Raw genomic sequence first — 13,688 nt, 5'->3', positions numbered from 1 at the left:
TTTGCTTGTTCGCTTCTGCCCCCCTTTCTGCAACAAGAGGCAAACACCATACTCTTTTTTTTTTTAAGTACTCTTTCTCCAAAAATTCAAGTCTGTGAGAAATCAGCATCTCCATTGCTACACTCTCATCACTTCTCCCCCGTTGTCACATGCTCTCCTCCGCTTGCTTGTCACTGAATCAGTGTCAAAGCCGTTCCGCAGCCTCCACTGAAAACTGGTTTTGCCTACAAATCCAATGCACGCCCCCCCACCTCTATTCATTGTTCATTCCATCTCTCCCTCCTTTCTCTCCCAGCATTGCTCCCTGGGAATCCACTTTTTTTTTCTTTCTATGTCGCCTTTCCTTACATCTTCCCCTCCCCATATTCATCTGTCTGCGCTTATTCGCCACTTACTCTCATTTAATGTGCACCTCTCGCCCACATGAACTCTCGACACATCGCAGCGCTGTCTTAGACAGGAGGTCACTGTCTTTCATCCCCCCATGTGAGTGGATTTTTAAAATCTATTTACACTATTATGCAGCTAACAGAGGGCTGGCAGTTCTGCAGGTTTATTCATTCTCTCTGTAATCCGGTTCATTCTGCTAGTCTGGACAGAGATTGGTCAGGTTGATGGGAGTGTGCATGGATGTGGATGGTGGAGGTTGGTGATAGAAGCGTGCATCCTGTCCCAGTATGAATTGAGTGAGGGGTTCGAGCCTGCTAATCCCTTCTAACAGATTAATTATCTTTGGGCAGCATCGTGTCATTGCTGTGTTGTGAACTCGCTTGGGTGTTAAGCTACGAAGGGCTACAATGCAACGATAAAGAGTCCCTTAGGGGTGTCTCCTCAATCTTAATCCCTCTCTCTCTCTCTCTCTCTCTCTCTCTCTCTCTCTCTCTCTCTCTCTCTCTCTCTCGCTCTCTCACTTGCTCTCACTGAGAGCTCCGCTCCCATCCATCAACACAAGCACCTCTCCACTGTCACCATACAATTATCGTCTATTTAATATTTCAATTACTGCAAGAATTATTGGCTTGTGTTTTTTTTTTCTCTTTCCCTCCTGGCTTTTTCAAACCGTTTTGACTTATTTTTGGCATGTATCCAAGCCATTTTTTTCAGCATGATGTTTTTTCAAGAGCATCAAGCGCTGATTGCTGGCAGTATACCTCTTTGAGTGGGTAAATATTTCACGAGCACCGGCGAGGAGAGGAGACAGAACGAACGAGAGAGCTTCCAGCACAACCGTCGGAGGTAAGAAACTGATCATCTCTGCTGTCAATCCTAATTTACTGCTTCACTGTGGTAACGGTGATTGCTCATCACTCAATGTGATGTACAATTTAATAAATGCATACTAGACTATATCACAGCATAGTGCCGAAATGGATTTATACATCTTTACCAACTATCATGTCTCATGGATCCTGCAATGATGCTCTAATGGTTTGTTTGCATCCAGGTTAGACTTTCACCTGTTTCCTCTGAATGCTTTCTTTTAACCTGAGAGAGAATTTAGTTTTGCTTTTTTTTTCTTTCTCTCTCTCTTCGGTCAGTTGTGTGGAAGTATTTTGTCGCCACCAACTTGTCACGTTGGACTCGTGCACACATCAAAGCGCTGATTTGCACTGACTTACTGGCTGCACTCACTTACCTTCGGTCAGCTGCACTCACTTACAGAGTGCGTTTCCGAAGCTGAACATTAATTATGCAGATGAACGTGAAGTGAAAACTGGATTTGAATAAAAAATATTCCTCCGTTCTTATGTCAGTGTGGAACAGACACCGATGTCGATTAATTATTCTAAGCTGATGTTCATGAGGCTTAAATGCTCTCTCATAAATCACAGTCATTAAGGCTGTTGTGAGGAGCTACATGACTTCTGAGGCTGTAACCAGAACAGATTTTATGAGCAGTCATTACAGCAGCTAAAGAACTACATTATTTATATCGAATCATTTTGTCACGTGAATTTAGGAAATGATTTCTCTGTGTTTAGGCTGACAGAGATGCTCCAGCCTCATGAGCTGCTTCACAAAATGGCCTTTCCCCCCCTGTACATTCAGACATCATGGAGTCTCATACCTTGCACATGATTCTCAGTGTCGTCTGAGCTCCGTGCAGACAGAGCACAGCAGAATAATTCTCCTTCCCTCAGAAGGAGTCGCGGTCGGGTGAGACTCCGCGCTTCCTTGGCTATCTCTTTTTTTCTTTTCTCTCCTGAGCTCGAGAATCACCTTTATTTACTTCCAGTTATGCAATGGTAAGATGCCTGATAACAAGCTGGCAGGAGACGTCACGCCAACTGCTGAGTAACCCCCCCCCCCCGCCACCACCACCTTCTCACATCCATCAGCACCTCATTAGCTTATCTCAAAAACTTTCTGTGCTGCTGAAGAATCGCACCTCAACTTCAACCCGGTGACTCTCACCACCTCAGACTGGTGCAGAAAGTGACATCACAGCAAGACAGATAACCTGCTGTTACACCTGCTACATTTCATTGTTTCATAATGGCTTTTCTAGCTGCATGTCTGACAGTAAAAACAAAAAATCATTCTTAGCACACTGCCGTCATCCATCACTGTAAGAGCAGCTTGGCTCATTTCTCTGCTGCTACTAATCACAACAGGTAGACTGCCTCTGATTTGATTTGGGTAATTATTCTCTTATTTATTGCAGCGCCTATAAAGCTTTTCCACGCTCCAAAGTCTGATAAACGTACCTGACAGTGCTGTCTAACAGCTCTTATAATACATCCAGTCCAATACATCCACTCAAGGAATTCCTAAATACGACTCAGTGTACCCTGCTGGCGTGTGGAGGATGTATGCAAGTGTCTCAGTGTTATGTTCAGCACAGTTTTAATAAGCGAAATGGAGTGTTGGCAATGGTTTAATTTGTGACAGTTGGGCTGCTGGTACCATTAAGGTGAACAGGCTTATTGTAATGGGCTTAGAGCAGCCCTGTCTGGCCTGTGGGCGAGCTGTTAACTTGTTTTCGGCCATAACCGCCACAAATCTGAATGTGCAAATTGTTTTTAGTGGTGAATGTAACACGTGACAAACTTTTGTTATGAAAAGATTTTTTTTACACAATGACACGCTGTTGCTTTCAAGAGCGGATCAATAGGGATAGTCGATAGCATCGCGGCTGTGGAATACTCCTCTGACTGTTGCGTTGAATAAATAACAGCCGCATTAAATGTTGGAAACAAACACAGGCTTTTAGATTAGACTTGATCGGTTCCTATCAGGCTAAATTGTATCTGTGCTGGAGAACTCTTTGTACCTACATCACTGCTGCTGTGAAAGCTTCTCTCTGTCCAGTCTTTAAAACACTCCTTTCTTAAAGCTCTGGTGGTCTCTTAATCTAGGCAGCCGGTATCAGGATCCTACCAGGCGGTGGCTCGCCCTCTGTCCCCCCTCTGCTCCCTCATTGTAATGAGGATTCCTGTGTGTGTGTGTGTGTGTGTGTGTGTGTGTGTGTGTGTGTGTGTGTTTTTTTCTAACCGGATTTGCCTTTTGTATTTACCCTACTTTCTCCCCTCTTGTCTGGTTTTCGAGATGCTCAGCACTAAACAGGAGGGTGACAGGAGAGCCAAATCAATGTTTCCTGGTGTCACTGGTTTGCTCTTTGCATCCCTGTGTATCCCCTAAATGAGACATGCAGCCGAGAGCTATGCAAGTAACAAGTCTGAGAAAGGCCAACAACCAATTTTGTCATACTGTATATATTAATGTAATCATCATGGCAACACAGCTGGGGCATCTTGATATTACTTTAATGATCGATTCATATGTTTTTATATTTAATATATAAAATGTCAACAAATTATGAAAATGTCAGAAAATAACAAAATCTGAAAAGTGGAAATGAGCTCACTTTTGACCTTGAAATAATTACTTGGTTATCAAAACTACCCTCTGTTTTAATTGATCGGTCAGCTGGGCTGTTTTTCTTCTGTAAGATAATTGGTTAAGCCGGTAAAAATATTAAATGGTGATAATTTGCATGTGGAACTTATCCACGATTAGTGAAGCCAGTATGTGCTTTACCTGATCTAGTGAGCAGAGTAGAACACTCGTGAGTTACACTCCCAAGAGTAAGTTTCCATTAACTACGACTGACACACTGACCCCACGTTACCCAGGTGATCCACTCTGATAGCGATACATTGCCTCAGCTCTCCTCAGATGGAGAAGGGAAACTGTTTCTGTCGAGCTCGCCGTGACCTTTCAGCTCGACCTTCACCCCTCCGTGCACTCTCTTCCTCTCCCCTGCTCTTAATTCCCGTCCTCTGACACTTCTCTCCTCCCTCTCACAGGGTGGAGGAAGGGGACCAGTGGCAGTAGAAAATGGCTGCCATGACAACGGTGCCCAGCTATACCCCTTCACTGTGGGTGAGAATGTGTCACGCCCTCCCCCGGCTGGACCTCACCATGCAGATGAAGGACAATATTTTCGTCCCTGACAGCTGGGAGTATCAGCAGGTAAAACACACACCTGTGACGCATGATGCACTTTATCAGAGGTGACACTTTGTATAATAATTCACTATAAATGGTAAATTGTACATTGAATCACTAAGTAATAGGCAATTTGTTTCACATCACCCTATAAATGAATCTATAAATCCAGGATGTAACAGCAGTCTGCAAAGCTATAATGGCTGGTACAGTCCTAAATTGAAACTCTATTGATCTGATCGGATGGCAGGAAACAGCACAGACTCATCCAAGAACTCCAGGTTTCATATTTTGGCTTTTTTTTTTTAATTTTTCAAGCTCCTCTAACAGGTCACTTAGCTGGGAGTTCGTACCTGCATCTGTGCATGTAAATTAGCAACCTGCAGTTTGCTGCACCCATTCAAAAGTTGGCTGCATGGTTCTGAATTTTTTTCTCCTGCTACAAAATTCAAGGATTTCATCCCACACAAACACTCCAACTATCCATGTCTCACAGTGCATGTTTGTGACTTCTCTGTGGTACAAAGAGGGGAAGGATGGTGGTGGTGGTGGTGGGGGGGGGGGGGGTACGCAAATTATCCCGGAGAACAGAAAGACAAAAGAGACTGAAAGTGCTCTGAGAGAGAGAGAGAATGAGAGAGGGAATGAGTAATGTGAGGAGGTTGCTGAAGAGAGAGAGAGAGAGAGAAAGAGAGAGAGGAAGGCAAAGCGAGACAGAGTGGGAGTGAAAGAGAGAGAGAGAGATAGAGGGGGAGAGAAAGAGAGAGAGAGCAGCAGTGAATGTATTTAAGTAGGTCACAGATTATTAATAGAGATTCAGTGGTGTGGATAGATAGAAAGAAAGAGAAGGGGGAGAGAAAGAGAGTGGGAGCGTGGGGAAAGAGGGACGATGGAGCGCTATGCTGGGGAGGGGCTTCAGAGAACAGGAGGTGAGATAGAGGGAAGGTGGAGGAGGAATGGGGAGTGACAGACGGGCAGATGGATGAGGGATAATACTGTAGATGTGTGTTGTAGCAAAATGCATTTCAGTAATGTTGACTTTATGACATGGAGCCCGATCAAATGTCTGATATGGCTTAGCGACACTAGCAGCCACTATGTGATAGTGTTGTGGAGCCATCGGTTACACCCTTCCAAATAAATATAGACGCTCAAAGAATAACCTCAAATCAGTGAGTTATATTTGTCTGTCTTTTCCATCTTTCTCCATGCTGCAGTGTGCATCTGAGTCTCTCCTCTTTAAACAGTCAAATCCATATTCTCCTGCGTTTTGAATCACCGTCACACAGCTACTAATGAGGGCGGGACTGTATGACAGGCTATGGAATTTAACAGGATTACTGAGTAGTATTCTACCGTCTCATCTCCACTTGTGAAAACGGAATTAAAGCACCATTTTTCAGCGTCACTGACTCATCTGCTGACGTCCCCACTCTTCCTCCTCTTTCTTTCTCAGACTCTACTGGTTTTGTCCAGTTTATCAGCCATCGCTCTCGTTATCTCCCTCTTGGTGGTTCTCTCCTTCCTCATACACTACTGCTGCTGCCATCGTGGTGACCGGAGCGAAGGATCAGAGGAGGAGGAGGAGGATGAAGATGGCAGCACAGGTCACGGTTACAGCGGGAAGAAGGGGCGAGGTATCTGCTGTGTCACGTGGGTGGCGGTGGCGGCTGTCACACTGTGCTGGTGAGAAGGTGGATGCAGATGTCATCATCTAAAGCAACACACCAACAGTTTGTGATGGAGGGAGTGTGACAATATTTCAGTTAAGCGAACGTAATCAATTACAAGTTTGCATTGTAAAGCACAAAGTTTTATCCCTCCAATGTAGATAAAAGGTACTATACAAGTGATATATGAGTGACACTTTAAGTTAAATATTTACATTTGAATTTATATGGAATATTCTGAGGCGGCACGGTGGTGCGGTGGTTAACACTGTCACCTCACGGCAAGAAGGTTCCGGGTTCGAGCCCCGGCTGCGGAGTCTGCATGTTCTCCCTGTACCTGCTTGGGTTCTCTCTGGTACTCCAGCTTCCTCCCACAGTCCAAAGACATCAAGAGGGGATGAGGCTGATTGATACTCTAAATTGACTGTAGGTGTGACTGTGAGTGTGAATGGTTGTCTGTCTCTATGTGTTGGCCCTGCAGTGGACTGGTGACCCATCCAGGGTGAACCCCGCCTCTCACCTGAAAGCTGCTGGGATAGGCTCCAGCCCCCTCACGACCCTTAACAGGATAAGTGATAGAAAACGGATGGATGGAATATTCTACTAATTTTAATCAGGGAAAGCAGGGGCGCAGACAAGGGGAATGACAAAGTCACTCTCTCGCCATCCATTTCACATCCAAAGTTCCACCTGACTGCCGAAGTTACAGCTAAATCACTAACAATTTTCCACATGACAAATACAGAATGTGGTGATTTTAACCTTTTAAATGTTGCATTCTTATCTGCAGAAAATATCAGTATGGTTGGAATCCCAGTGTTAACCATGGCGTGGTTGTATGTGCACACACACGATCAGCTGTGTCTGTGAGGGTGGCACCTCCTGTGGTCTGTTGGAGCCCCTGCTCAGGAGAGGACCGGGGGGGGTAATAGTAATAGCGTGCTAGGTCCTCCTGAGGACATCCGTTCACTGTCGGGTGAAAAGATGCGGCAACAGAGGAAGCGTGGTGTGGCCAGGGGTAACAGGATAATTAGCGATCTGCAATTGGGAAGAAAGTGGAGGGAAAATGACGCAAAAAAGCAGAGAATTTGAGACCTTTGTTGGTGTATCAAACTGGCAAGAAGAACATGGAGTCATAAGCTGCCTCGTCTCAGGAGGCGATCATCAGATGAAAGTTACCTTACCTTGGTGATGCTGTGTTGCTTGTCATTATTCTATATGGTTACGTAAAGAAAACAAGGTTACCTGAAACAGCTGACGTGAAGTTGCTCCTTGGTTTGTTTCGGTCGTTCTTGCAATGAATAGAGAAGAGAAGAACGTGCATGATTTGCGAAGGAGAGCACATGGTGAAATTCACACAACACGTAGTGCAATAAATAAATTTGTCCTGCGCCTGTTTATTATATCCCGACAGGAGAAGGGCAAATGTAACAATCAGCCGTATTTATCCAGAATACAGTTAAAACTGATGGATGACACGCGACTGTAAAAGAGCGCACAGAAATACAAGAAGAGTCAGACCCTTCTCTCCCTGCTTACTTTTTACACTTTACACACAAGTTTAGTCTTTAAGTCTAAGACAGTATTAACTCATGAAACTTGGATAACAGCCCACAGACATCTGACTCATGCTTTCTTTGAGAATCAAAAAGGTTTGAATCTATTAGTTTAATCTAATATAAACACCTGTGTTACATAAGCTTATCACAGTATTTTCTTTTGTAGAATATTAGCCTGAATATTAACTTGTAACAGTAACTATCAAATTAATTTACTGAAGTAAAAAAGTATGGTATTTACATCTGAAATGTAGTAGACAAGAATGTAGAGAAACTCAAGTGAAGTAGCTCCCCCACAACCGCCGGCTTCTAGGTGAAACAGCAGGCAGGCTGTGAATCACAAGCTGTCACCCCCTCCGTCATCATGCGCACTTTAGTCTCTCACACAGCCACTAATGTCATTGGAAACAAAACAAGGCCTGGCTGACAGCTGACGGTCATGTTATGTTGCTGTTTACCAACCACAGAGCTATGACAGCGCGCGCATGCACGCGTGTGTGTGTGTGTGTGTGTGTGTGTGAGAGAGAGAATGATCGCCTACCTACAGGAGAACACTCATTTACCCGCCGGTGTTCCCTTCAGATCTGATGACACAGAAATGCTACTTGACATCTGTCCAAGAGACTCTTGTATGAGGGGAAAGTGGAAGCAAAAGTCACGGGGGAGGGGGGGCATCACAACTTTTCCATCTAGAGCTGCAGGCCGAGCTGTGTGGTGCGCTGAAATTATAGAGGGGCTGTTATTATATTCTGGTTTATATGCAACACCGTCTGAGACTATAATGACAGAACATAATGTACTGGGGGATCTGATTTCAGCTGTTATAATGATGTCATCATCAGCAGACTCAAGGTTGATGTGGTCGTGTCTCCCCCTTTTGGATTGTAATGTAATATAAAGTCTTTTCCTCCATGATGCTCGACAAACGAAGCACAATATACACGACTGGGTGAGGGATAATACATCAGTTTACCTCTTGATTATTAATTTAGACTTTTTTTTCCATGAGGCACAGTAACAAGTCCAAAAACAGCGTATGTCAATTTAAAATGCTGCTGCAATTGACAACATCCACATTTAGCAGCTTGAAATGCAAAGCACACACAGACTCAGACGCACATTCCTCCTTTTCCCCCTGCTTTCTAATCTGGGTCACATACTTTGTGGGAGATTGGGTCATACCATTCCTGTCGGGTTTGAGGGGATTTGATGAACATCTGGCCCGAGTCTTAATCTGAATATTTGAATAACAGAATGATGTGTAAACATGTCGCTATGTTTAACATTTTGAATACTTTCCTTGCTGAAGCTTAGCTGTTCTGTCTCAAGAGTCAGCTTTTTTCCTCCCATCATCTGTTTAATCCTTCCCCTGCGCTCTGCTGTTGGTGCGCGCATCCAGAAAACACATATCACCTCCTTTCCAGCTCCATCTCCTCGTGTCACATTCATTTAAAATGTACATACACACTGAATTAAACATTACATTCATGCCCCTGCTATGTGCTCCTCTATCCTTCTCCCTCACACACCTCCCACTATGTTTTCACGTTTCCTCTTTTTCTTCCCCCCCTTCTTTGCAGTGTTGCCATAGGCATCGGTTTCTATGGCAACAGCGAGGCTAATGATGGGATGTATCAGTTGACCTCGTCTCTTCTCACAGCCAATTACACGCTAGCTTCCATCGATTTGCTGGTGAGTGCTGCTCTCCGCAAGTAAAATGTCATGCAGAATATCTACTCAGTTGGACGCTGTTTGTGAGAAAGTGTGTGTGTGTGTGTGTGTGCGTGCGTGCGTGCGTGCGTGTGTGTGTGTGTGTGTGTGTGTGTGTGTGTGTGTGTGTGTGTGCTTACAAATGTCTGTTTGATTGATTCCCCCCCCCGGCCAGACTGTGGTTTATATGGTAGGCTGCTAATTGTCCTCCTCCCACTGCACTTTGTGTATGATACAGATCAGGAACATTTACAGTTACAACACTATAGATCATATATGTATGATTTTAAAGAAATCAACACAAATCCATATATCTCAATAACACTGAGCAATAACATTAAGTGTAAAGTGAGTGGAATAGTGTCTCATAACCCGAGATCAGAGGCCAACACACACTAACAGCAAATCGAGATGATTTTACAGTAAATGCAGATTAAACGTGTGTGTGTGTGTGTGTGTGTGTGTGTGTGTGTGTGTGTGTGTGTGTGAATCATGTCTGAAGCGTGAAAAAAGGAGGCAAAGTGAGAGAACTATGCAGAACGCTGGTGATTTTATAACTTAAAGGAACATTATTTCAACCTTCGACACACACACGCACACACATGCTGGACTGAGACTGGGCTAAGCTCTATAGATACTGGACAGGATAATATACTTCAAAAAAATTGATGTTTTCTTTTTTAAACCACCTGTAGCCAAGTGTAGAAGTCACATCAAACAGTAACTTCTGTATGTTCGAAGCATTTAGTCTACATTTATATCATTGTTCTTTCACCACGCCATTTTTCCTTCCTGGTACCAGTTCTGATACCTAATTATCTGTTTTGTTCCATACAGAACACTGATCTGACACTATTGATAGTATTAATTTAACAAGTGTATATACTGCTAAGCCTGTATGGGTTGTATGAGGTAAAATAAATCCATACAGGCATAGATCATGGAAATCTTCTTCGACAGTCAAACTGCAGCTCTCATATTTTACATGTTGCTGTTTTATCGGAGTGATTTCAGCATGTTAAACATTGACACATAGCTGATATTTTGCCAGCACCGGCTGACTAATGTGTCCCATCTATCAATTCTTCACCGCTCTAAAACAGTTGCTGGCAGTTGAAGCAGTGGGCTTTGGCTACTGCGTAAAGGTGGAGGTGAAGATTTGAGTAATTATAATTGAATATGATAAGTAATTTTAGTCAGAGCTAACTGAGCGAACCGTGAAGTAGCAAGATGGAGTTTCAGGGTTAATAATCTTTCCTGGCACCTGCAGTAGCTTCAGTCAATACCCTGTATTGGAGGTATTTGTGGTAATGGTATCACAACAATTGTATGTAGTGTACATAATTCTTCGAACAAATGTGGAATGAATTCATTTTTATGTGTATGAAATCTTTTTAATAACTTATATTAAAAATAAACAACAAGAACCCAGCCATCTATTCTGAATGACAACGGCGCACATACTCATCCTACACTTCAGTTTTAAAATTGATTTTGTTGCACTTTGCTAATCTGAGTTTGTGGTGTAGATTATAACCTGAGGCACCAACATCGTCAGCTCTCTACCTCCATGTCTCAAGCCACCCACAGTTTTATGAGCATCATCATCATCATTATCATCATCATCATCATCATCATCATCTCTATCTTGTAGTCTGTGTTATTATTCACTCCCCTTGCATTCTTTCTTCCTCCCTGTCCAGATTTCAGACACAATTACTGGGCTGCAGCTTTCCATCTCGGGCCCACTGACCACAATGGAGGAGCTCTTTACTGGCAGTAAACCTTTCCTGGTGTCCACACGGAACTGCCGGAGGTTATCAGAGAATGTGGTCAACCTCCTCTCCTCCATCTCGTTGGCCCGAGCCAGTGTGGAGTTGGGGCTGGGGAATGACAGCAGCATCAGTGGGGCTTCTATCATCCCTCTGACCCCAGTACCTCCCTCTGTGGCTCCCACAGTGGTGCCCACCAGCAACCTGATGCCCAGCCCCTTCTCACCTGGCTGGGCGGCTAACACGCTGATGGTGAATGAGGACTACAGGTGAGGCTGCAGGCCACACTGGTCAGGTGTTAATATAAATGTGATATTACACACGTGTGTTCCCATATGTCAGGGGTGTGTAGATGTTGACGTGACCCACTACTAAGCAAAAAATGTATAATTTATTATATTTTCAGACATTCTAAGCCTGAATTAAAATGATCCAATTTGTTTCATTGATCATTCACCTCGTGATGTAGCATATGAACATGCACCCATGCAAAATTTCCACAATAAAGCATAAAAATTCAGTATTCAGGATTCAAGCTGCAATTTAGAAAACATTATTGACAGTAATGATTACTGGATATTTTCAGGGAACGTGCACAAAAATCATTATTAGATGATGGACTGAAAATATTGTCCTCCAATTTGCAATGATTTGATACTATCTGCTAATGATTCTGCATTTTATGGAACAAAATTCTTCATTTTTGTTCAAAGTATCCAGTCTGAATTTTTTTTTTCATTCAAATTTTTATTGAATTTTTCAGAAAAATAAAAACAAACAAACAAACAAAAGATTAAGGCACAGGTTCAAACACACGTTTTCCCTTCGGTGTGACTTCGGTGTCGACATCCTCCCACACACAGAAAGGAGAGATAGTGAAATCTAAACAAGTATGAAGCATAAGGAATGCACAGGGAGAGAGAAGAAGTCCATCAAATAAACAATACAGGGTGCTGCATTTAGTCCCCGGTCTGCTGTGTGTAACTCCAAAAAAAGTTCCCAAGAGCTCCTCCCTTCTTCCTCTTTGCCTTTCAGCCTGCAGAGCATGGTTTCATAGGACGCTGTCTCCACCATTGCTGCCAACCACTCTCTCAGAGTAGGAGACACATCTGTCTTCCAATGTCTTAGAGTTACTCTGGCGGCCGTGATCAGGCCCACCACAATAACAGAAAATGTTCCCTTAAATACATTTGGTAACTGAGACCTGTCCCCCATCAGACACAACTCAGGAGTCAAGGGGGCCACTAAACCGCTCATTCACTCAGGAAATTCACAACTTCTGCCCAGAATGGAGCCACCAATGTACACTCCCTTATACAGTGCAAGAAGGTTCCCAGTCCTGTTTTACATTTCCAACACTTATTGTCAGTCAACAGTTTCATTCTATGTAATCTCACAGAAGTGTAATAGTATCTGTGTATAATCTTGTACTGTGTGAACTTCCCTCGTGCCTCCTTTACATATTTCCCACAACCTGCCAGTATGTCCAGCCATTTTCCCGGAGTTTTTCTTCCCAGATCCCTCTGCCACAACAACTTTACATTAGCGGACTCCCCACTTACAGCAAGATCTGTTATTTTGTAAAATTGTGAGGCTGTGCAGCGGTCCGGTGACATTTTTAACATAATCCACAATATAGTTCTCTGAAGAGTTACTGATTCGAGATTTTACACGATCCCTAATTTGTAAGTATTTCCAAAAATGTTGTTTTCCTCCAAGTTTAGAATGACTGATTAATTCCTCATAAGACATAAATTGTCCATTTTTATATAGATCTCCTATTGTACATAAACCTCTGGAGTGCCACTGCTTCCAATACACCGACACCTTACCAATATGAATGGCAGGATTAAACCACAATGAAGCGTAAGGCTGCACATTGTGTGAAACCTTATACATTCCATGTGCCTTGGCCCAGACTTCCCTAGAGTGGACTAATACAGGACTCTCTGTATCACTGCGCTGAGAGAGCACTGATACAGAGAGTAAATATTTTAGAGAATTAAATCATGTGTCTTACAAAACAATCAAAAGTTGGGCTGTGATAGATGTGCACTTTTCTTTTGTTTTTTGTTACTTTAATGGTAATAATTAATGATAATTTACCAGTTTTCTGGTCATATACTACTTCCAGATCATGCTATTTACAGTTATACCTATAAAGGTATTGGGTTCTTTTGATAATTGTGCAAGAGACACTGATTCCTCTAAAATCTTCTTCCCATTAAATTGATTGTGTAACTTTCTTACAGTGCTGACAAACCAAAATTCCAAAGGCTTAATCATAAATGGTCGATATTCCTGTTTGTGTTGAAGCAATTCAGGAAAACTGTGGTATTTGTCTTAGTGGGATACTGGGATGCTTTGATATAATGTGAATTAAGTGGTTATGGAATGAATTGAGCCTAAGTGCTGCTCGTCATAAACAATCCACACACAGACTAAGCACTAACCCCCACTCCAACCCCCCCACCCACACACACGCACACGCACACACACACACACACACACACACCCTCCAAAAC

At 43.2% G+C, this 13,688-nt stretch overlaps 1 protein-coding gene across 2 annotated transcripts in view; it reads left to right on the top strand.

The window, feature by feature from the left end:
- The first annotated feature begins 518 nt into the window (after window positions 1-518).
- Window positions 519-13,688, top strand: part of ttyh1 (tweety family member 1) — a 23,207-nt gene continuing 10,037 nt past the window's right edge. The window contains exons 1-5 of one of the 2 annotated variants that reach the window (XM_086218305.1): window positions 519-1,236; window positions 4,311-4,476; window positions 5,909-6,138; window positions 9,262-9,373; window positions 11,095-11,432. In XM_086218305.1, coding sequence (XP_086074431.1) covers window positions 4,342-4,476; window positions 5,909-6,138; window positions 9,262-9,373; window positions 11,095-11,432 — 815 coding nt within the window. In that variant the 5' untranslated portion in view covers window positions 519-1,236; window positions 4,311-4,341. The remainder of the gene's footprint in view (window positions 1,237-4,310; window positions 4,477-5,908; window positions 6,139-9,261; window positions 9,374-11,094; window positions 11,433-13,688) is intronic. The other variant, XM_086218306.1, reaches the window with a different exon arrangement.

The sequence above is a fragment of the Aulostomus chinensis genome, chromosome 11 (genome assembly GCF_037954235.1).
Source record: "Aulostomus chinensis isolate RoL2024-O1b breed Wild chromosome 11, RoL_Achi_v1.0, whole genome shotgun sequence".
Lineage (NCBI taxonomy): Eukaryota > Metazoa > Chordata > Actinopteri > Syngnathiformes > Aulostomidae > Aulostomus > Aulostomus chinensis.
This window is presented reverse-complemented; position numbering and strand designations above follow the sequence as displayed.